We start from the raw sequence: 25,617 nt of genomic DNA, 5'->3' as shown, positions 1-25,617 counted from the left end.
CAGTAGACACTTTATCTTTAAAGTTTTTTAAAGATCTTTAAAAATTAACGCCTGCTTTTTCTTAAATTTCTGTGACCAGCCTGCTGAATATTCACAATTTTCACTGTCGTGAGAGATCTTTGCTTGTTTCATGATCAGCATACTGTTAACCTACGTATGTTCACTCCACTGATGATACATAATCAAGATCTTCATTTTCTTTTGCTTTATGCACTGTTTTTCTATTTTCATTAACTTTTCATTACACGGGTTAGGTTACTTCTCAGACTTGCTGTGATGTGCAGAGAATTGCACATCGACTGGGAACCTTCACAGTACCTTGTGGAATTTTACATAAGGGGTGTTCAACCTGTATGTTACCCCCAACCCTATGCAATCTTACTAATGTTTAATAACTGCTTAAGTTGAAACTTAACAAGGGCCACTTGGAAGTTCATATATGCCACCTATCTGGTTTTAAATTATACTTTAAAACAAAAGTCTAATAGATTTGTCAGATGTGAGCTAAGAGCATGATGAATGCTTGACCTTGTCCCTGGCAGTCTTTGAATGCATTAGCCCGTGACAGCATTGACAGGAGTGATTGCCACATAGTCTTTGTGGAAAGCTGATGACAAGCTGTATGATGTGCAGCACTGTCATTATACTAAATGGATGGTCTCAGGATAGCTCAAAGCTGGACATTCACAACAGACTGCAGATCATCAGTAGCAGCAAAGTTTTTTCATGGCTGTCTGTAAACATGTGATCCAGCATATTCCGTATTCTAATGTTTCTATCAGCTCAGGGATCAACAGTGGCTCAATGATGATTGTTGCAGTGTATATTGAAAGCTGCACCTGGCATTCCTAAAAAAATTTGGTATCAGTCTTGTAATACTGTTTCATAGGACTAAGTTAAGCAATGGATCACATCTAAACTCTGCAGTCAATAACACAAATATTGGGAGAAGATGCTCCAAAAGTATCTGCATTATTAATGATAACAGCTCCCAATAATAGGCATGTTCTGTCAGAAGTGCCAGGTGGGCAATCATGTCTGCTTCCTCCTAAAATTCCATCTTCACCGAGGCCATTGTTTACTCAGTTGATTCACTTTGTAATTCAAAGAAATGGACAATACACTGGATAAAGCAAAATTTATCTGGACAACATTCTTTTAATAATAAATGAACTAAATTGAATGAATGAAAATTTTATTTCGGTCAGTACAAACATAACAAAAAGCATAATTTTCAATGATTTCATAAAACAAAATTAAGTAATAAAAATCTTTAGAATAGACCGAAAGGGTGTAGGCTGAAGCTACAGCTTATTATGCCTACCCCTCTTACTTATACAACAACATATTTGGTGTCAATCATCACATCAAAACAAAAAATTTCAGTCTTTTAACACAAAATCCAATTCCAAGTATCATTTGTTTACATTACTCCCATTCATTTTAAATCATGTATATTTGTTCATTAAATTATTTTTAAATAATATTTTAAACTTGTTAAGTGTGGTGCATGTTTTTAAAATCTCACTACAACTGTTCCATAGATTTCACCCCTCTGACTGAAATGCTATGATTATTTAAAGTAACTGCCATTCAACAATATAGAAAATTTACCTGTTATATCATGTTCATTAAAGCAGGCCAGATTATTTCCAGCCAATTACTGACCAATCTTTCTGCTTTTAGTCATTAGAAAGGTGATTGAAGGCATTCTCAAGATCATTTGTATCAAAGAGCATTTAGTCACCAAACTCCAGCTCACCAGTGCAGTGTGGATTTTGCAAAGACTTTCATCTCCAGACTTCACTACCTTGGTCCAAACATGGAGTTCCAAAGGTGACATAAGGTGGCTGTTCTTGACATCATGCAGCACTTGTCTGACTCTGAAAGTGAATGAGTTCTGCTGAAAGTGAATTCAATTGGCATGAAAGGGAATGCATTCCTACTAGTTGAAGTGACACTTTGCAGAAAGGAGCACATTATAGGCTATTGGCAAATAATCATGCCATGGAAGTGACAGATAGTGACCATCTCCAATAGGAGAATGTCTAACCATCTATCAGTCAGGCATCTCCAGGCATTTTATCATTACCATGGCCCATGAAATCAGCATCTGGTGGTCACCTTTGACCAAAACTCAGCTAAAACAGTCACATAAATTGTACGACTACCTTGGCAGCTCAGAAACTGATATTCTGCAACATATGACGTGATAAAGGCACCTCAAATCTACGATGTCAGTAGTTTGTTGAAATACTCTCCATTTGCCTGGATGAGTGCAGCTCTGTTCAGAAGCATCAAGGACAAAGTTTGATTGCCAAAGGTGCTCATTCCTTCCACTACTTGTACACAGAGGCTCAGGTATGCATCATCTACAGTATGCATTTCATTTATTCATCTGGCCTATTCTGACTTGATCTGCTAAATCCATAGCCTCGAATGAGTGGCACAATGTGATGCATGGAATCGCCTGCAGTCTCCTAAGTTGTACACCATTGTGATCTGGAAGTAAATCTCTGTACCTCCTTTGTCACATGGTCTAAATCTTGCTGCAACTTCCTATCCAACCACATTAGGAGCATTTTCACTAGTACAGGATTTATTGAAGAAGGCAGCTCAGCTTCACTCTTTGAGTATGGCTAGTGTTCTTTTCTCTAGCTTGAAATATTCATACATTTTTAAAAAGGAAGTGTCAGATGAGTGAATGTTTGGGGATTAATGATAGCAGGTCCCAATAATAAACTGAAGCATTTTCAGTCTTGGTGCTATTTAGATGATCAACTCTACTATGTCCTGAAATTCCCACCTTCACAAGTCATTCTTTGATCAGTTTGATTCACTTTGCGATGCCATGAAATGACTTGTAACTCTGGATAAACAGTAAAGACTACCCAGCCAACATTCTGATTTTAGTACTAATGTAAATAATTTGGGTGTTCCATGGCGTAATTAGTGATGCGCAGTCTGACCATAGTTTTGACAGGATCAGTACAACTTCCTGGCTTTTGTGTTCTAATGCACAATTTATGACTCAGGATTGAGAGGCTCAACAAGTGCTGCCACACTTAAGGATTTGTACACATGTGCATTCAGATCTCTCTGTACCTGCTCGCCCTGAAGAATTATGGCAGTTAAGGAGAATATTACTTCTCTGTATTTTTCAAGCATATAGTACTTAGTTTTTCTAACTTTTGTCTGTCACCTTTTGTTCATTCATTTGGCCTATGTAGATTCACTGTTGTCACTGCCAGCCCCATTCCCAAGCTTTGAGTCCTCTGTATTTGGAAATTTAATCTGCATGTGTTTATGAAAATAAAAGGCTATGTACCTAGTTTTGACTTTGGGAAGATGACTATCTGCCATTCTTCTGTCTGAATAAACAGCCATTTACTATTATTTTGGCCTACTTCAAATCATGCTGTTACTACTACCCCTTCAGTTTTGCTGGCTATTCTTTTCTGTGGGATTGTAGCATAGTAAGTTAAAATAAATATGTACCTACAAATTTTAGATTTGAAAATTTATCTTTGGGAAAGGTTCCTGACTAGGGAAGCATATGAAGAGGTGAGGTTAATGAAGAGCTCTATATTAATGGAATGAAACATTCAAGAAAGCTTTTCTTGGCTTAAGTTTTCACTTCTTCCCTATGGCTACATAACTACTGAGTTTGTTGCTATTCTTTTGATTTCAGTAGTACCTGGGGAGCAATTTTAGATCCCTCAATATTTCATCAAGGCTTATCTAGACTTTGCTAAGTTTGATTGTGCACACCAAATTTAAAAGGGCTTATTTTTTTCTTCACCCTCCACTTTGTTATAATAAGATTACATAGTATTTTTTCAATTTTATAATGTAAAAGCTAAGTGTATTATTTGGAGAAAGTTCTTGGTTGTACATCCATTAACACTGATTTAGTGACATTATTTTATTTGTGAATTCCATGATTATGAACACTTTTATTGCCCCTACTTAAATATCCTGTACCAGAAAAAATAAAATTTAAGTAGAGCCAGAAAAATCATAATGTTTTAACTCATTTATTAAATTCTATAAATTCCTACCCTCCTCCTTCCTATCCCTGTACTTGTATTTTGCTGCATGCAAGTAGTTCATTGCGAGTGTCATGGACCATGCTATGCATCACTGGACTTGTGAACAGCTTGTCAATATTTCAGTATGTTGACCTTGATTGTATACCAACTGTGAAAAAAAATGAAGTAGTTTTATTTCTCCCAAACTTTTTCACTGTTACAGTTGCAGTCAAAGATCCTTTATGGTTTGAGTTGCACTCAGGTAGCATCTATGGAGATGAATAAACAGTCGATGTTTCAGGCCTTCATCAAGACTGCAAAGGAAGAGGGAAGAAGCCAGAATAAGAAGGTGGGAGGGGAAAGAAGTACAATCTGGCAGTTGATTGGTGAAACCAGGTGAGGGACAGGTTGCTGGGGGTTGGGAGAGAAGATATAACCTCTACACTTGAGTAGTGTAGGAAAGTGACGAAAGTGGATCATGAAAGAAAGGGAAAGAGGGGAGGTGGTGGGCAGGTGAAGAGAAGAGAAAGGGTGAGGGGAGCCAGAATGGGGAAATGGAATAAGAAAGTGGGGTGAGGGGAAGTTACCAGAAGTTCAAGAAATCAATATTCATACTATCAGGTTGGAGGCTTTCCGGGGGTAATATGAGGTGTTGCTCCTCCAATGTGATTGTGGCTTCATCGTGACAATAAAGGAGGCCATGGACTGGCATGTTGAAATGGGTACTGGAAGTCTAATTGAAAAGGCACTCTATGAAGCAGTCTCCTAGTTAACATCAGGATAGAGTAGATGATCCCAGCAGACTCGCAAGTTAAGTGTCTCCTCACTTGGAAGGACTGTTTGAAGCCATAAATGGTTGGTGAGGGAGGAGGTGTGGGTACAGGTGTAGTACTTGACCTGCTTGCAGGGATAAGTGCCAGGTGAGGGATCACTGTTAAGATGGTAAGGGCAGATGTTCAGGAAATGGAGGAGATCCAGGTGAGGACAGCATCGGTGGAGGTGGAAGGGAAACTCTGTTCTTTGAAAAAGGAAGACTTCCCAAAGTTTCTAGCCTCATTTTGAGAACAGATGCAGCAGATACAAAGGAACTGAGAAAAGAGAATACCCCAAAACTCAATTGAATGCCTAAAATTTATATTTGGTTTCAAGAAAAATGCATTTCTTCAAGGTGAAGTTGAATTGTCCATTTTATCTTCTGTAAGTTCATTTTGTTCAGAATACAGAACATCTTGTACACTGAACAGCGATTGTAAATTTCTTCATGCCTGTTTGTCATTTATGATGGTCACTATTGCATGTGTGTTAATATTGCTTGATTAATTTCATAAGTGCCAAAAGAAGTATGTAAGTCTAGCTTCAGCTTCATCTTGTAATAAATGCAGTTGTTCTGCAAGATTGTTGCCTTTGGAAATAAACTCACTTTAATTGCTCTCTTATTCTGATTACCAAACTTCCCATTGAGTTCTTCAATTATCTGAAGTCTACCATTTAGCTTATCAAAACCAGGCTTCATTTTTAATGAAAAGTAATTAATTCATTCAAAAATCTACTCTGCTATGAATGAAACTTGTGAATTTATAGCAGTTTTAATGTCATTTGTTTATTATGTTAGACAAAATATGTACATTCTCACTGTAATAAATTACAATGAATATTTCTGAGCTATAGATCCCTTGTTAGTAGAAAATGGAAGTTATAGAATTTGGTTGTCTCAAGAACATTGTACCGTAGATTCCGGACTACAGAGCGCACCTGATTAAAAGCCGCTGGCTCTAATTTTAGAAATAAAATCAATTTTTTTACTTGTAAAGGCCGCACCGGATTTTCGGCCGCAGGTGTCCCACGTTGTAATATGAGATATTTACACAGAAAGATATTACACGTGAGGATTTTTTAACTTTTAATTAAATCCATATGGTAACAAAAACAAATACATATTGCAAATGCTTTTTTTCGAACCGTGCCCATAACGCGGCTACTTTTAAATATACATTGCGTATACTTCTTTACTGAACAACATTCCAATATCTCCTAACGACTGGTAAAAAATATATATACTGCAGCCTACCAGGAAAAGTTATTGATCGCCTTTAACTTAAAAGCAGCGTTTTGGCTCCGCCGCTCCCCCCCTCCTTTCCGTTTATCGCAAACCGGTATATTTCCCACAAGACGCGGCGAAACCGGGTGTGACGTCATAGCATCCCGCGATGTAGTACAGAAAACAAATATAGTTAAAACTCTTCTAACTTTAACTAGAAAATGAATTACTAAGCGAAAATATTATAAACTAAATAACTGCCATAAAGGCAGCACAATGCTTTTCTTCGAGTGTTTTCCATGTTGATGAGGGTGAGTACAAATGACTGATTTACAATAATTTAATTGTGAAAGTGCGCTTGATTTATCGTACAATTTCATTGGACCTCTGTGAACTACTCATCAATTTTATTGGTCTACTGTTACGAGGCAAAATGTTTACGAGGCGGCATGAAAAAAAATAATGCATTAGCCGCTCCGTATTAAAGGCCGCAAAATTCAAAGCAGTTCAAAATGTGGGAAAAAAGTAGCGGCTTAAAATCCGGAATCTACGGTAGTTGGGTGCCTCTCATTAGTGTCTGAGTACTTTCAGAGTTTTGTATTTAGCTCTGAAGATGATTACAGGGACGATCCAGGTGATTGAAGTCCTGACTTGGGAATCCACCCTTGTGCAAATATGGTTTTAAAGAATTTTTCAAAGTAATAAAATGTTTTGCAGTATTCATTAACAACTGGTTACTGTGCATTTTTTATTAGTTTAATTATGGGCAGTGTTGTGGTGAAATGAATTATAGGAAGTGTATGCAGAGCAATGTGATATGGGTAGCTTTCTAACTTAAAGGAAAATTGGCTTGCAGATAGTTCTCATGAACGGGGCCCATATGTAATATGGAGACTGCCTCCACTTCATTTTGATAATTTAAATGGTAAGCTCCAGATCATTGAGAAATTTTAGTAATGCAGTTTATCCTAGTAATGTTGAAGGTCCATATAATTTGAAGAACTCAGTACACAGTTTTTACTGAAAACCAGGGTTAAGAAGAAATGGTAAACAAAACCAGTATTGCACAGTAAAATGTTCAGTAGCTTTTTATATTGTGAGAACAACAAACTAATTGTATATTTCATAATATTACTATACTGTATGGTATAAGGATGACTTAAGTAACCACTGTACATATGTTTCCAGGCATACTTAGCAAAAGGTAATTAAACAAAGGTGTATTTAGATGCCTCAAATTATTTCAGAATGTATCATACTCCCCTTTTGCATTTCTCTTGTTCAATTATTCTTCATAGATTTGCTATACCAAAGTTTTCAAATAGATGAGCATAACATGACAAAGAAATTAAACTATTGAACTTTGTTTTGTGTCAGTGTTATAGTTGCTAAAGCCATTATTGAGCCTTGGCATCTGAGAAAATTGATGTAGGGGAGCAAAGTCAATGTAGTAGCAGTAAATTAAATAAAAATCCCGATTTACAAGTTTTATAGAATTTAGAGTTTAAGCCTATATTATTAATAAAACCTCACAACTTGAAATGTATAGCTAGCTCTTTGAAAGATCTTTGTTCTTTCCAGTTTCCTGCTCTTTAAACACACTTCAGTAATCTTACTCCTTTTTGAAAAGTTACTAAATCCTTTGTTAAATGATAGGGGAAACGTACTTTATGCGTGCCATTTTGCCTGTGGCAAAAACAATTGTTAATGAGAGAAGGAAGTGTTCAACTAACAGTCTTCATAGAAACAAGTCTATTTTTCATGCTGAGGCCCTAATGTCAATGGTTTCAAGTAGCACAAGCAGTTCAAAACTGTGCATCTGGGATATGAGTAGCATTATGATCATATTTAACTAGTCTGATCTATTATGGCCTTGCACATTTCTCCCCCCCCACCCCCCCAATTTACTGGTGAGAAATCCTTAATCTGAGGAATATAGATGAGCATATCAGGAACAGACCAGGATTGTGAAGCTACAACATGTGTTACACAGTGTAAGTAGCAGGCTGCATTAAAATAAATGATCCCAGATTTTAGTCAACTATCAAAATGTCATCTCTGGCTCAGTTTCTGCTCCTGTAGTATTATGCTTCTGCAAAATACTTTGGTGTTTATTCTCATGTTGAAGTTGCTTTATAAAAGAGTTTTAGTTACTACGCCTGACCACTGTTGTGCTTATATAGGGCAAAAACATTAGGAAAGCATTAGGTATGCTAATAGCAGTCATTCAATGTTTTATTTTTGAAGCAAAAAAAAAAGAGATTCTGGAATTAGAATCTAAAGCAGAAAGTACCAGAAGTGCTTAGCAGATCAGGCAGCATCTGTGATTAATTGGAGTGAGTGGTGCTGCTTTCGCCCATTTACACAAATGGATTGAATAACTAAGGTAGCTTGGTTCCTATTATTGTCAACATTAGTTTCCAGTTTGTGTGTGCAGAAATTTCTTAGAAACTCTAATTTGGTGCAGTGAAAGTCCACTTAATATCCTTTTTGATTGTAGTCAGTTGGTAGGCAGCACCCCCACATGCACACGGCCACTTGCATCATAAAGGCTTTCCCACTGTCATTCATGTCACATCCTTTCACACATACATTTACCCAGGTAATAGTGGCTCAGTAGGTACATTTTGGCAAGCTGTCATGGTTCATTGATCTTAATTTGGATTATGATGTGACTCATGTCAGTTACTGTATGTATGACAGAGGAGGTAACTGAAGCGTGTGATGCAGGTATCCTGGAAAACATCTAATAATGAACTCAGTAGATTGATGATCTTTCATCATTGTCCTGGGAAGGTAATCTGAAATTAATCTTGCATAGGATTGTTGCATGTTGACTACTAATGCCAGCACTGCAAGACTTCTGATTGTGACATCACTATTATTTATGAAGAAAACTATCTTAGTCCTTTGGGTACTTACGAAAGGCTTTTCCACAAAAAGTGGATTCAAGAATGCTCAATGGTGAAGTTGAGGTGATTTTTTTTTTAAATAATTCATTTGATTATATTGTCATATTGTGAAATTTGATCAAAGGCATAATGAGTATGGCTTGAATTGTCTGAATCATTTAATGTTATTGTCTATATTATTATAATGAAAAGCTATGCCATTTTTTGCTTTAGCGTCAATATGATATTTTGTAAAACCTTTGATCTTTACAAGGGATCTGTCTCTCTACTTATTTCTATTTGCCAACATCCCCATATTATAATTCAGCAGCACAATGTTAGTTCCCAAAAGTTTGCTGGTGACACGCAATTCTCCCTCGCATAACCACACTTGACTTCTCAATTGGCTCTAAGTTGTCAAACTGCAAACCTAACACTCAGCATTGGTCAGAAATTTCTTCCATCTAAGTTTCAGTAAAAGCAAAGCCGTTGCATTTGGTTGCTTCCGTAGCCACCAATTTCGTAATAATCTGAGACAAGGGAGCAGAAGTAGATCATTTGGCCCACTGAGTCTGCTCTGCCATTCCATAATGGCTGATTTATTATCCCTGTCAACCCCATTCTCTACCTTCTCCCTGATACATCCTGAAATGCTTTTTCTTCGCAAACGTCCACAAAAACAGAAGTGTCCCACAGAACGATTGACAGTTAAATGTGAGAACCCCAAAGTTCACCCCCTCTCCCCACTTCCCCCCTCCTGCACATAAGAGGCAGCAAGCAACAATCCCTTTGACCACCCCCCCCAGCAAAAAAAAAAGTGCACCGGCTACCGAGTACAAACATGAGCTAGGTGGTAGCAAAGACACAGACCTTGAAGTTACCCCGAAGACTGGCATTTCATCCGGTATTCAACAAACCACAGGTTTTCTCCCTCTCCCTAATAAGGGAGAGGGAAGTGTCCCCCATTTTCACAGTGAGCGGGAGACATAACAACAACCCGCTGGTTTACGATGTTAAAAAGTCCATTTCATCGCTTTTTATGAGCTCTGTGCCTGAAGATCGCAAAGATCTTGGATCTTTGGGCCCACAGCAAAAGATTTTCCAGCCTCCCTGACAACACGAGTCTCCTGCCATGACATTGACCCTTGATCCGCTCGTCTCCAGAGCCCTGAGATCTTAGGCTACCAAATACGAGCAAGACTCTCAGGCCAAACCCTTGGCATGTCGAACAACAATGGCCGGTCCTGAAACCCTAAGAACAGGTCCCATTCGCACAAAGAACCAGAGTCTCCCTGTAACTCCAGGTCAGGGTCTTCAAAAGAACCCTGAAAGGGAAAAATGAAGATATTACAGATGAAAATAGAGCTGTTTCCGAAGATGCAAGCAAAGGAGTTGCCGTTTAGCGCCATCTTAACTCAGCTCCGTCTCCAAAGATTAATAACTTGCTCTCCACAACTGCCTGTAGTAATGAATTCCACAGATTCACTACTCTGGCTAAAGAAATTTTTCCTTCTCTCTGTTCTCAATGGACATTCCTCTGGTCTGAGTGTTCCCTTTTCCTCTCTGACTGAAACCGGGATAGACTGTTGACAACCTGGATGTCACTTTTAACCTATGGACTATATTCAGTAAGACCATTTGTTTTTACTTCTAAGATTGCTTGTCTTTGTTTCCTTTTGAAGAGGTGTTGGGAGTAGTGGGGAAGTTTCAATGGAGCAAAAGTCGTGAAAGTTTATAAAAAGACTGAGATGGTGTAGTAGCAGCAATGTTAACCATAGTACTCCAGAGACCCAGTTTCTATTTGCACATTTTTGCTGTTCCAGTGTGCCCTGTCCAACTCGCCAAATTATCTGGTTTCCTCTCGTATGACACAGATATGCCAGAAAGTGGCTACAAGAAATTATCCCATTGTAGGTAACAGGGTAATCAGGAGGAAGAGGTTAGGGATACAAGGTAGAACATGGAATGGGTTTAGAGAGGTGTTAGATATTTGGCATGAATTCAGTGGACTGGCATGCTTTTTTGAAAATAGATACTCTATGAATTTCATAGATAATTAACGTTTTGCTACTTTGTATAACAATGAAAATGTAGGGGATAGTCAGTTGGAAAATTGAGGTGACACAGTTTTCCCCTCAAATTGCTATAGAACTATGGATTCGTTTACCAAAGCGCTCACTTGAGGATGTACATTTTTAGAATTGATGCATTTTTTTGAAATGGAAACACTAAGAACTACCTCCAACATCATAATAGGCTTTTCAAATTACTAAGATGTATGTAGGTGCTGATGGAACTGTATTTTACCAGCAAGCCTGACATGCATTGTTTTTCTGCTTTATTTTGGATCTTGAAGGAATATATTTATCTGGACGACATATTTAGCCCATTTTTTATACCTCTTTCAGGTGCGTGCATGTCCTTTGGAAAAATAAGCATTCAGGCAGTTCTGAGGGCACAAAAGAGATGAAAAATTTCATGAGTAAAAGAACAGGTCCCATGATCTGAGCTCAAGAGAAAAATAATTAATTAAGAATATTTGGATATCAGGGATACTGCGTTAAAGGGAAGGGGCTCCTTGGGAATTGCGTCCTGGAATCTAGGAACATTAGTGCCTTGCTTTAATAGTAAATGCAGTATTGAAAGCTGAATAACCTCTGTATTTGGGTGAGAAAAGGTTAGGAAGTTATTACTATTTACTTCCATAATACTGAAAGCTGTCATCAAAATACATAAGAAATAAATAAGTGCATGCCACTTAGATTATAGAGTGAGTAAAATGAGGGTGAGCTAAGATTATAGCTGATCTTTTACCTTGACATCACTTTAACTCACTAACTCGTATTTCTTGAGTATCCAAAATTCCACCTGTCTTGATCCTGATTGTACAATTTTTCCACAGCTTATGAACACCTGCCTTGTGTACAGCTGTATGTATGAACAAACATTTGGGTGACCCAACACATTGGATTTGCTGGCCGCTATGGTCACCATTTGCTGGGTGGCAACAGGGCATTTCTGTGGGCCTTTCCTCAGCTGAGCAGAGCTGGGAACATTAAGCAGATTTGCTAATTCACTCTCTGAGTTAGTGAGACTGGCTGTTGGCCACTCTAGCCATGCTGCCTTGTTCTGTAGTCACAACTGTTTCTTTGAGACTCTTCCACATGCTATATTCCATTTTCAACTTGGAAACTATTTGGGTTATCAAGTTCCCATGAACAGAACCCTTTCATAACTCGAGGATCTTTTTTCAGTGATTGAGCTTCCATATCTTCCTTGGAGAGGGAACTCCGAAACTGTACTAACCTTTTGGGTGAATAAATCATTTTCTGCCTTGAACTGGATTTTCTGGTTATTAGAATAGGTTTTGGAGTGTTCCTTAAATACTGAAAATCATGATGCAGGGTAGTTGCCTCCTTAAAAAAGGGCTGAGCATGTCCACATAATACTCTGAAGTAAAAGTGTTTATGATAAATGAGCATCTACAGCAATTGCATGGATATCCACCAGAAAGGCTTTAAGGATTCCCACAGAGCTACATTGAAATGGATGAAGACTATGCCCATTGATGTTCAATGGCATTACTATAATATGAAGCTCTTGAACTCTAATCAAAGATGAATGCAATTTGAGATTATTAGACTTTGGAATGGCAAATTTCTTAGGTATTCTCATCGTCTTTTGATTATTGGTTACTTGGACTACAAGTAGATCTAAGTGTGAATTGATAACTTGTTGAATTGAAGGGGGTTGCTTGAATATTGTTGCTAGATCAATTGTCTACCTCAACAAGCAGTGAGATTTAAGTTTAAAGGAACAAGGAAGTGAAAATAAATGAGATTACTTAGTCAAGTTAGAACTAAAAAAATGGGTATGACTAAATTGTTGAAATTATGTTAAATATTTAATGTAACATGCTGTATTTTCGCACCTTAAGGAGCTAATCTAATGACATTAAATAGCTCCAATGATTGATAAGGCACCAAAGACTTGCTGTGTCTACAAGTTTAGATAAAAACTGGAGATCATGTTAACTTATTAGTCATACTTGTGTTTTAAAAAAAAATGTTGCCGTATGACTGATACCTTGCTTTATATTTATAATAATGAATATTGTAATCTGGCCTAAAAATGAAAATGTAGTTTAAAAATGTTTTGTAATAATCCTAAAATGAAAAATGCTGAGTGATTTCCTTTGTTTGAAACTTGTAATTTCTATTACAGGTTTGACGAGGTTGAGTCTGGTCAATTTGGAAGAAGTAAAATTCATTGGCTGTTAAGTGGGAAGTTGACGGGAATCTGTACAGCTACATCTCATGGAGGAATATCTTTACTGACTGTGAACCTTGATTTAGAAACCTACAAGGAAACAAAATGTCATCAAACAAGAGCCAAAATCCACATGGGCTTAAGCAGATAGGCCTGGATCAGATATGGGATGATCTTCGAGCTGGCATTCAGCAAGTTTACACCAGACAGAGCATGGCAAAGTCTAGATACATGGAACTCTACACGTATCCTGTTATATATTCAAATATGGTTGTTGGGATCAGTTTGTTACTTCTAGTTCATTCTCCAAGATTTCAAGTATAGGCAGCAGGATTCTTCAAGGTAGTGTAACTGAAAATATCTTGATTTGTAGAAATGAAGAATTCGTATGTGCTTACAAGGTGTACCAGTGAAGCAAAATATCTCTAATATGTTTTTGTCATTATTACAAATAAAATAATGTATTTTCTTTGAAGCAGGAGAATTTAGATAAACTATTTATTTTGTGCAGTCTCTCACCTTTAGAGGGAGCATATATGTTTCCGTAGTTATGAAGAAAAATCATTTGGTGATAACAGTGAAATGGGTAGAAATAAAAGCAAAATATTGTAGATGCTGAAACACCCAGACAAAACAATAGCAGGAATTCATCAGCATTTCAAACAGCAGAACTTGTGATTTGCGAGCAGGAATAGGCCATTGGACCCCTTTAAGCTTGTTCTGCAGTTTGATAAGATCATGATTAATCTAATTTTAACACCTTCACATTGCTGTAGTAACTTTTCAGCCCCTTTGACAAGAATCCTGTCTTCCTCTCCCATAAGAAATGATTCATTATCTCAGCTTTCATTGCCCTTTGAGAAGTATTTGAAATACATCCTCAGAGAATTTTTCACCTCATCTTGGTATTGTAAAGGTGAGCCCGTTTTTAAACCATGACCTTAGTTCCAGATTCTCTTCCAAGGCATTTACTCCACATCCTTCCTGTCAGGAGCCCTCAAGATCTTTTGTGTTTCAACTAAGACCCCTCTCAGTATTCTGAACCCTGATGGATACACACCCAGCCTATCCAAATTTTCTGTTGAAGACAACTCACCTGTTCCAAGTATTAATTTAGTGAATCTTCCCTGAATTTCTTCCAAGGATTAACATACTTCCTTAAATAAGGAGAATGAGGATATACAGTAATCCTGTTGAGATCTTGCCAGTGGCCTATTTAGCTGAAGTGTAGCATCCTTGCTTTGCTATTCAATTTCTCAAGCAATGAACAGTAATGTTTTGTTAGTTTTCCTAATTAATTGCAGTACCTGCACTGAGTAAATGCAGATTCTTCTATATTTTGGAACATTGCAGTCTCTCCTCACTCAAAATGTTTTTCCTTCAGTATTGGATATTCTCATATTTTATGGCATTTTGCTCCATTTGCCAAATTTCTACCCTCCCAGCTAACTCATCTATGTCACTTCAGATTTCTGGTGTTTCTTCCATAAATTATTGTTTTGTGTTGTCAGTAGATTTGGCATTCATATGTTCTTAAGTAATTATGTAAACTTTTTTTTAAAAAAAAGTAAAGCTGCAGCACTGATCCATGTGATTCATCAATTTTTACATCTTGTCAACTAGAAAAAGTATGTTAATTTCTCAGAGCTTTTATTTTCCACAGTAATCTTAGGTGAGATATCTTACAAATACCTTCTAGACTTTTCTAAGCACCCATAAATTTCTTGTGATTTCCTTTTTGCAATCTGCTTACTTGGTAAAATTCAAGTTGTTTTAGCAAAGCACTCCGCTTCCTTTAAAAAATAATAACTTATGTTTTTCTTATCAGAGATGTTAAGTTAACTGGCATATAGTTTCCTGTTGTCTTTTTTTCAAATAAAGGAGTTGTACCTTTTTTCAGTCTTATCGAACCTGGTTCAAATTTGTGGGAATCTGGAGAATTATCAAAGCATTAGTTATCTAGGTTCTTAAAGCCCCTTTTTCTGATACCTTCCATTTTCAAGCTGATGACATTTGATCAGAAGTCTTAAACTAAAGGAATGGCTCTTTGCTAAAAGGACAAGATGAGGGAAATTTGGGATCTGTGATCAGATTGTAGTCTGGAGAAGGAGCTGCATAAACCAATTTTTCTGCAAGGTGGAAAGGAATAATTTCAATGATGGTTAATTAACATGCACATTATATATTGTTTCCTCTTTGTAGTTACAGTGGTACAGAATCAGAATGTCCCACATCCACTGGCTTGTTTTAGTGGCCTTAAAATATCAATGGATGTTACATTGTTGGATAATGTATTTTGCAAGTCAGTAGAAAAGTTGTTAGTTTGCAAAGTATATCTCTTCCACAGTTTCCTGTGTACTGGCACCTGCGTTCTTGACACAGCGGGTGTATGATAATGAGGTGGTCACAGATAAGCCCTTTTAAGGACTGGTTATTTTTTGAATTAACCAACTCCTGCCTCTATTCCAAACTTCTAAAGATGTTAGCTTTTATTTAGCTTTCCTAACTTGAAAAATTCTTTCAATAAAAATATTGGAGAATTGTGTAAATTTGCATTTTTTCAGGGAGGCTGTTTATAGGCACTGAATTCTGTAGATACTATAACTCCACTACATTGACAGTGCATATATTTTTTTTATATTTGCTATGTCAATGAATTGACTATATGCACTTTTTCCTGATTTATACTGCATGCCCATACCAATGGTGACTTACGAGAATGTTATGATATAGCACTTAGGGACTTCTCATCCAATGTCACGGTTTTTTTTAGTTTTGGAAATCTTCCTTTGGTAATGAAAACTTTTAAGCATGAGTGTAAAATACCAATACAAGGAGCCTACCTGATTACCTAATCCTACTCCCCAACATGGATACATAAAATCATACAGCACAAAACAGAAATTTGGCCCACCAAGTCTGCACTGACCATTAAACTACTGTATACCAGTGCCTCCTTTGTTCTCGTGTTCTTGTCAACTCTTAAGAGATTTTGCCACAGGAGAAAATTAGAGGCCAATTAACCTACCAAGCTGCATATCATTGAGGTGTGGGAGAAGCTAGCGCATGTGGAGTAAACCCACATAATCACAGAGGACTTTCAAACTCAATACAAACAGCATCCAAGCTCAAGAATTGTGAGAGTACGGCTTTTATTAGTTTTGCCACAATGATGGCCTTTAAGCTCAATCTACCCTATTCGATCATATCAATGTCTAGGATTTTGTATTCATTTCTGAATTTCTCTGATGTCAACAAATACTGAAATTGCTTTAAATTTAGTACATTTTAAAATACAATTTTTGAAAAATGTACTAAACAACTAGAAAACATAAAATATAGTAAAATGGCATAAGCTTATGAAAATAACTGAGTTCCTTCCCTTCCTTCAAATTGCTAGATCAGGAATCTCCATTCCACAGGATCTCAGAAGAGGATTATGTGGCATTGTCCTGGAGAATCCTACTATGATTGGATTCAATGGCTAGACTTCATCTAGTTCAGAATAATTTGCAACTTCCACATTGGACCTGTTAACGTTTTTGAAAACATTGATGAGAATTTAAAATTATTTTAGTTTAAGTAATTAAATTATGAGAAAACTTGATCTTTTTTTAAAATACTCTTGAAATGATGCATATTTGTTTGAACATTCCAACTGAATGTCTCCAAATTAAAAAAAAAATCTCCTTGGTTAAGACTCTTGGCCAGTTCTTTAGGTTAAAATTAGAAGATAAAATAAAATAAAAGTGCTAAAAATTCAGAGGTGAAGCAACATCTGTGGAGAGAGGAAAAACAGGTCATCAGTTTGAAATGTTACCTTTCACTATAAAGATTTTCAGTTATGGGGCAGGAAAGGAGGCGAGTGAAAGGTCAGTGGGTTAGAAAGTAACATCTTGAACTGAATTTATTACTTAAATCCTTCATATATATGAGGAGTAAAAATCTTTATTATGTCTCTGTTGCAATTTGCAATTTATAGTAGTTTATAATAGTATGTACAACAGGATAGTCAATATAACACAAAAATACAGTTGTATCAGCATGAGTTAAGCAGTCTGATGGCCTGGTAGAAGAAGCTGACCCAGAACCTGTTGCCCCTGGCTTATGCTGTGGAACTGTTTCCCGGATGGTAGCATCTGGAACAGTTTGTGGTGGGGTGACTCGGGTCCCCATTGATCCTTCAGGCCAAAGACACACCTGTCTTTGTAAATGTCCTGAATAGTGGGAAGTTCACACCTACAGATGCGATGGGCTGTCTGCACCACTCTGCAGAGTCCTGTGATTGAGGGAAGTAGAGTTCTCATACCAGGCAGTGATGCAGCCAGTCAGGATGCTCTCAATTGTGCCCCTGTAGAAAGTTCTTAGCATTTGGGTGCCCACAGCAAATTTCTTCAACTGTCTGAGGTGAAAGAGGTGCTGTTGTGCCTTTTTCATCACACAGACGGTAGGTACTGACCACATGAGATCCTCGGTGATGTTTATGCTGAGGAACTTAAAGCTGTTCACCCTCTCAACCCCAGATCCATTGATGTCAGTAAGGGTTAACTTGTCTCCATTCCTCCTTTAGTTCACAACCAGCTCCTTTGTTTTTGCAACATTGAGGGAGAAGTTGTTTACTTGACATCACTGTGGTTGGGTGGTGACGTCTTCGCTGTAGGCTGCCTCATTATTATTTGAGAGTAGGCCAATCAGTGTATTGTCAGCAAATTTAATTAACAGATTGGAGCTGTGGGTGGCAATACAGTCATGAGTATACAGAGAGTAAAGTAGGGGGCTTAGGACACAATCCTGAGGGGCACCTGTATTGACAGGCAGAAGTGAGGGAGCCCACTCTTACCAAATGCTGGAAATTTCACAGGAGGTCCAGGATCCCTCAGGCAGGGTGAAGGCCGAGGTCTCTGAGCTTCTTGTTGAGCCTGCAGGGAATTATGGTGTTGAATGCTGAATTGTAGTCCAAGAACAGTATTCTTACATAAGCGCCCCTCTTCTCCAGATGCGTAAAGACAGTGTGTAGAGCTGTGGCAGTTGTGTCAGTAGGCATCTTGGTTATCATTTTAAAAAAACTTTGTCATGCAAAAATTAGTGGGTAGAAAAAATTAAACGTAGAGTCCTCAGTTCTCATAAATTCAATCACTCTACTTGGTTGCTATCTGAAACTATACTGGGCTGTTTGTAGAGGCGGGGTTATATTTGGATTTGAGTTTGGCTTTGGTCCGTGTAACTGTGTAATTGGCAGGATCATCTATTTCCACCTTTAACCATGTTTCTGTAACGGTCTTGCCTGGAGGATGCAATGTACTACTAGTCATTCTCCTATGTTTTACTTAAGTGCCCTTAACTAACTTGTGCAAAGTCATCTTCATATCTGTATGTGCTAATATCTTCTGGATTTTGGTCAATCAACCTCATTTATGTTTTCTTTTATTCATATCTTTCCATATTTTGCATTGTTGTCTAAATAATTTCAAACCATTTAACTTGGGCTTTACTTAAAGGCACTGTATAAGTGGTAGTTGTTCTTTCCACTGTTTTAATGTTATGATTCATTTAATTTTCTTTTGCTGCATTGAATATCAACAGTTACAAAAAGTTATTTTATAGAAGTTGATATGGAGTGGGGGATATTATGACACAAACTAGTGCACACTTTAAAGGGTGTTAAGCTCACTCTTGCCACACTTTTGCTTTTCTAGGAAATCTATCTTGGCTCTCTAAACAAATATTTATAAACAACAATCCCACTGATCATTATTGTCCAGCAGAGAAACACGTTTTTTGGTTCAACTGATCTGACCAAGATTCCCATTTAAGCTAGTCCCATTTGCCTACATTTGGTACATATCTCTATAAACCTTTCCTATCCATGTACCTCTCCAAGTACCTTGTAAATGTTAATGTTCTTGCTTCAATCATTTCTCTGGTAACTCATTCCATATACTAACAACTGATTAAAAATGTTGTCCATTGGATACCAATTAAATCACCCCCCTCTCACCTTCAACCTTTGTCCTCTAGTACTTGATTCCCCAGCCCTGGGGAAAAAGACTGCAATCCACCCTTTGCCATTCATAATTTTATACACCTCTGAAATTACCCCTCATTTTTTCTATGGTGCAGTGAAAAATGTCCTGCTCAACCTCTCTCTGTAGCCCACACCTTTGAGTTTCAGTAGTACCCTCATCATTTTTTCCTTTTGCACACTGAACAAAACAGTACAATAATTCAAATGTAGCCTCACCAACTAATTGTACAAGTGCAAAGTAACATCCCGACTTCTATACTCAGTGTGAAGGTCAGTGTGCTAAAGGCTGTTTTTACTACTCTACTTTCCACACTGCCTTATAGGAGCTATGTTCTTGTATTTCTAAGCTTCTCTGTTCTACGTCACTCCCCAGAGCCTTATCATTCACTGCGAAAGTCCTACCCTCATTTGTCTTCCCAAAGTGCAACATCTTGCACTTTTCTGCATCAAACCCTATTTGCCATTCCTTAGCCCATTGTCACCAATAATAAAATAACTGGGCTCAGAACATGCACACTCTTATGACTCAAACATATTTTATTTTGTGCTCAAGGAAAGCACCAAGGCCCCTGTCACCATATTGTTCTGAAACCAGGAAAGAAAACCACTTTTTTATACAGAATTAAGCTACAAGCTGACAACTAATAATATTTTGTAGTTAGGAAAGCAATTGTCCCTTTGTTGTTGGGTGTATTTCACATTCTTCTGATATTCCTATCTTGTCTGTCTCCGGCACCCTCTACTGTGTAAATGGAGCAATTTTTTTCCCTAGGTTGATTGCACACTGCCAGTCATTTTCACTTATCAGCAGTAATCAGGTTTGGTTCCAGTGAACTTTCTTCAAAGGTCTCGCTTGACTACAACTGCCTCAGGATATCCTTGCCTTACTGCAACTTCCACTGGCCTACTTGCCCAGCTGATCAAGATACCTCTATAAATCCCGATAAACATCGTCACTGTCAATGATACCTTCTATTTCGTGTCATCGGCACACTTACTAATCATTCCAATAACATTCTCATCCAAATTGTTAATATAAATGACAAGTGGTATCATATGTAAAGATAAAACAAAATCTTGGGGACATTATTTCTTTATGCCAGTAATTTGGCACCACTAGTTTCATAACTGACAAAGTTGTGCAAACAGTGTAATCTTGTATTATTGCTCAGTTGAAGTTTGTGAGGACATTAATTTTCTACTAACATTTGAGATCCTTTTGAGGATATAGTAAGAAACATAGAACATAAAAACATAGAAAACCTATAGCATAATACAGGCCCTTTGGCCCATAAAGTTGTGTCAAACATGTCCCTACTTTAGAAATTACTAGGCTTGCCCATAGCCCTCTGTTTTTCTAAGCTCCATGTACCTATCCAAAAGTTTCTTAAAAGACCCTATCGTATCCGCCTCCACCACCATTGCCAGCAGCCCATTCTATGCACTCACCACTCTCTGAGTAAAAAAAATTTACCCCTGACATCTCCTCTTTACCTACTCCCCAGCACCTTAAACCTGTGCCCTCTTGTGGTAGTCATTTCAGCCCTGGGGGAAAAAGCCTCTGACTATCCACATGATCAATGCCCCTCATTATCTTGTACACCTCTATCAGGTCACCCCTCATCCTCCATCGCTCCAAGGAGAAAAGGCCAAGTTCACTCAACCTATTCTCATAAGGCATGCTCCCCAATCCAGGCAACATCCTTGTAAATCTCCACTGCACCCTTTCCACATCCTTCCTGTAGTGAGGCAACCAGAACTGAGCACAGTACTCCAAGTGGGGTCTGACCAGGGTCCGATATAGCTGCAACATTACCTCTCAACTCCTAAATTCAATTCCACGATTGATGAAGGCCAATATACTGTTCATCGTCTTAACCACAGAGTCAACCTGCGCAGCTGCTTTGAGCGTCCTATGGACTTGGACCCCAAGATCCCTCTGATCCTCCATACTGCCAAGAATCTTACCGTTAATACTATATTTTACCATCATATTTGACCTACCAAAATGAACCACCTCACACTTATCTGGGTTGAACTCCATCTGCCACTTCTCAGCCCAGTTCTGCATCCTATCAATGTCCCACTGTAACCTCTGACAGCCCTCCACACTATCCACAACTTTTTATTGTTGTTTCAAACATAACTGCTGATACAGTACACAGTAAAAATGAGACAGCGTTTTTCAGGACCATGGTGCTACCCGAACAGTACAAAAACTACACTGAACTACTTAAACCAACACAAAAACTACACTAGACTTCAGACCTACCCAGGACTGCATAAAGTACACAGAACAGTGCAAGCATTACAATAAATAATAAACAAGACAATAGGCACAGCAGAGGTCAGTAGGTTGGTAGTCCAATGGCTTGGAAATCTGTTACATAAATAATCAGCTGAATGGCGGCGCCTGGGATTCCGTCCGTTTCTGTACTCCCGCCGAGTATTTCGTTGCCACAGATCTAGTCAGTTTAATGTCCATTTGAGAGCAGAATGCACGGGAGGGCCAGCAGACTAGGGCTTGCTTTTTTCCTGGCACGGACTCCAACCTTAGTGTCATCAGCAAACTTGCTAACCTATCCCTCCACTTTCTCATCCAGGTCATTTATAAAAATCACGAAGAGTAAGGGTCCCAGAACGGGTCCCTGAGGCACTCCACTGGTGACTGACCTCCATGCAGAATATGACCTGTCTACAACCACTCTTTGTCTTCTGTAGGCAAGCCAGTTCTGGCTCCACCAAGCAATGTCCCCTTGGATCCCATGCCTCCTTACTTTCTCAATTAGCCTTGCATGGGGTACCTTATCAAATGCCTTGCTGAAATCCATATACACTACATCTACTGCTCTTCCTTCATCAATGTATTTAGTCACATTCTCAAAAAATGTAATCAGGCTTGTAAGGGACGACCTGCCCTTGACAAAGCATTTCTGACTATTCCTAATCCTATTACACCTCTCCAAAATGTTCATAAATCCTGCATCTCAGGATCTTCTCCATCAACTTATCAACCACTGAGGTAAGACTCCCTGGTCTATAATTTCCTGGGCTATCGCTACTCTCTTTCTTGAATAATGGAACAGCATCTTAATATTAGCTGACTTGCATTCCAGGGGCCAGAACTATTGCTCCAGAAGCATGAGTTTGAATTCAACCACGTCAGCAAAAAGAATTTAAATTCAAGTAGTAATTTGGAAAAAGAAGTTACTGGTGATTTTGGTGACAATTAAACTATTGTCATTGAAACACTCCTAATTTATTGACCTTCAAAATGACCCAGTGAGCTGCCTGGCTCAAAGTGATTAAGGATGGAAGATAAATAATAACTTTGCCATTGATGTCTGTGTCATTTGAATGATTAAATTTATGATGTGAAATTTTAGTCTACTGGGTATAACACTGAATGTTCTGAAGTCGAGGCACTATGATTCATTCTGTTGTGCTTTTAGAATTTAATTATAAGCCATTACAATTTGACTTTTCTAAGCTGTCCAGCCTTATAGCATGTATTTCAAAAAACGTAAAATCTGCAGATGCTGGAAATCAAAGTAGACACAAAATGCTGGAGGAACTCGGCAAGTCAGGCCCAAGATGTCAACTGTTTACTCTTTTCCATAGATGGTGGCTAGCCTGCTGAGTTCCTCCAGCATCCCGTGCATATTACTGTTATAACAGATATTACCAATTTCTAAGAATAAATGAGGAGAAGCAAACATAGGTACAACAAACTTTACAGTGTACAAAGACGGGTCTTGGATGATTAATGGAAATGAGCTTGTTAGGAAGGCTTAAAAAAAATTAACACTCTGAAGAGATACAGTACTGCAGTGTCACAGTGATTAAATTGACACCATAATAACCTTGTAATGTGGAGCAACAGCCTAGAGGTTCAGCTGTGGAATTCAAGCTCAGTTAGTAATCTGGATAAAATCAAATAATATAGCTAGTCTCCCCATCATCCTTCTGCAGATTGGTGTAAATGTGACTTCAGTCTTGCAGTAACTCTGAATTGCCCAAGCAAATCACTCACTCAAGCTACTACCGTAAGACCAAACACAAGTGAGACCCAATTATTTTAAAAATCGTTTAATGTCATTTCCCGTATCCAAGTGTAAAGCAGAATGAAATAATTGTTTCTCTGGATCCAATGCAGCACAAAAGAAAACCAAAATAAGATAAAGAACACAATAAAAATTATAGTAAATATAAATGTATAAGATGGCTTACTTATATACATTGGTCATATGGCTATAAAGTGATGCTAGGCACATGAGTGTCTGTAGTCTCGTGTGTAAGATCACTCTGATGGAATGATAAAGTAGTGGTTGCAGTGGGGGATGTGGATCAGCCTTGTTGCTTGAGGAAAGTAACTATTTTTGAGTGTCTCGGTCTTGGCGTGGATGCTCTGTAGTCTCCTTCCTGATGAACTGGATGGTGGGATCCTTCTTAATGTTACGGGCCTTTTTCTGGCACTTTTCTGTGTATGTGTCCTTGATGGCAGGTAGGCTGGTGCCAGTGATGTGTGGGCAGTTTTGACTGCCCGTTGTAGAGCCTTCCTGTCAGCTGCTGTGCAGTTTCTGTACCATGCAGAGATTCAGCATGTTAGGATGCTCTCCACTGCACATCTGTAGAAGGTCGTGAGTATTGATTGCATAGTCCAGCTCTCTCCAGCCTTCTTCAGAAAGCAGAGGTGTTTTTGAGCTTTGTTGATTGTGTAGGATGTGTCCTTGGACCATGAGAGGTTGCGTGAGATATGCACCCCTAGGAGTTTGAAACTGCTCCTACAGTTTCCATTGCTGTGTCATCGATGTGAGTGGTGCAAGTTCTCCTGAAGTTGATAACCATCTCCTTTGTCTCATTGACATTGAGGAAGAGATTGTTTGCCTGGCACCAGGCTTCAGGCTCTTCCACCTCTCTGTAAACATCTTGGCATAATGCTATTACAGCACCAGCCACCCAGGTTCATTTCCCCTACTATCTGTAAGGAGTTTGTATGTTCTCTCTGTTACCGCTTGGGTTTCCTCCAGATGTTCTGGTTTGCTCCCATATTCTAAAGATATACAGTTTAATAGGTTAATTGGTCAAAAGGGTTTTATTGGGCTGTGTAGATTCTTCGGGCTGGAAGGACCTGTTGCTGTGTAACTTTATGAAGATTTCCTCAAATAAAAAACTGGGGACCTAAATTAGGAGATACAATGCTTGACATGGTTGTATTTAGAGAATCATCCCTTACAAGCAATGTGCCTGGCTCCATCGGAATCTGAGTATGTCCAGTCACAGTGTTATTTGAATGCAGTAGGGGATAGTTCTGACAGTCTTGCAACATTTACTTCATACTCTGTCTCATAGTGAGACATCAATAGAAAAGGAAACATTTCTTGATTGCAATCTACTACCCTCCCACAGTAGGTGAATCAGTGTTTCTTACTGATTTGGAACAAGCACTAGCGTAGGTAAAGAGCATCCTCAGGATGGAAAACCTTGAACATACGTTAGGAAGAATTACTTGGTAGCATCACAACTCAAGCAGGTAATTGTGTTCAGAAGGACACAGCCAATAGGCTGGATCTGCAAGAGGTAGTGCTTATGTTAACATGAAGAATAAATTAATTTCACCTTGTCTGCCCAAATCAACCTGTTGAAGATGTATTTGCCCATGACAGCATTGCTAATGTCCCTGATGTTTCTATGAAATAAAGTCTTGACTTTTCACCAAGGGTATCTTCCATTATTTAATATAGCATTACAGTTGTACCAAATCAGACTAGATCTGGCAGCTCAATAACAGGCATCCAAGAGGTGCTGTGGGCTAATGGCGATGGAAATGCATAACCCTGTGGCCCAGAATGTTCCTTACTCGTACAAATCATGAAATCAAACATAATATAGTGACAAATGCAGAGGGACCCGTCAGAGGAAATGTCAAACTGATGACGTTGCATAACAGAACCATATACTTGGTAAACAGCATGTGTGTGAAAGGCAGGACAGAACCTTGATCAACCAGCAATGGTTGAAATACTAAGCTCCCTTCTTGTATTCCCATCATTAGGGAATCCTGGCCAAGAGACTGAATTCGCTTAATGTGATAACATTATGGCTTGCAGTAGTGGATACAGCTAAGGCAATTGAACCATGCAACACCCAACTTGTGGAACTGATGACATACATTCTAGAATTAGATCTAGCTGCATGTTAAGGCAAGCTATTCAGTTTAAACAAATCTGAATGTTTCTTCTCCACTGTGCTGGTGTACGTTGGGTGTTCCTGTGAATTGTTGGGGATTTTGCACCTCAAGGAAACTTTGAGCACATCTATAATATTTTCCTCTCTTTGGGAATAATAGAGTGTCTGCTTTGG

At 38.3% G+C, this 25,617-nt stretch overlaps 1 protein-coding gene across 1 annotated transcript in view; it reads left to right on the top strand.

The window, feature by feature from the left end:
* cul1b (cullin 1b) overlaps window positions 1-25,617 on the top strand; it is a 101,076-nt gene that overhangs the window by 5,081 nt on the left and 70,378 nt on the right. The window contains exon 2 of the mRNA XM_073054372.1: window positions 13,185-13,474. Coding sequence (XP_072910473.1) covers window positions 13,335-13,474 — 140 coding nt within the window. The 5' untranslated portion in view covers window positions 13,185-13,334. The remainder of the gene's footprint in view (window positions 1-13,184; window positions 13,475-25,617) is intronic.

Source organism: Hemitrygon akajei, chromosome 8, assembly GCF_048418815.1.
Source record: "Hemitrygon akajei chromosome 8, sHemAka1.3, whole genome shotgun sequence".
NCBI classification, from domain to species: Eukaryota; Metazoa; Chordata; class Chondrichthyes; order Myliobatiformes; family Dasyatidae; genus Hemitrygon; species Hemitrygon akajei.
Note: the sequence above shows the minus strand (reverse complement) of the source record. Positions and strands in the feature narration are given on the sequence as shown.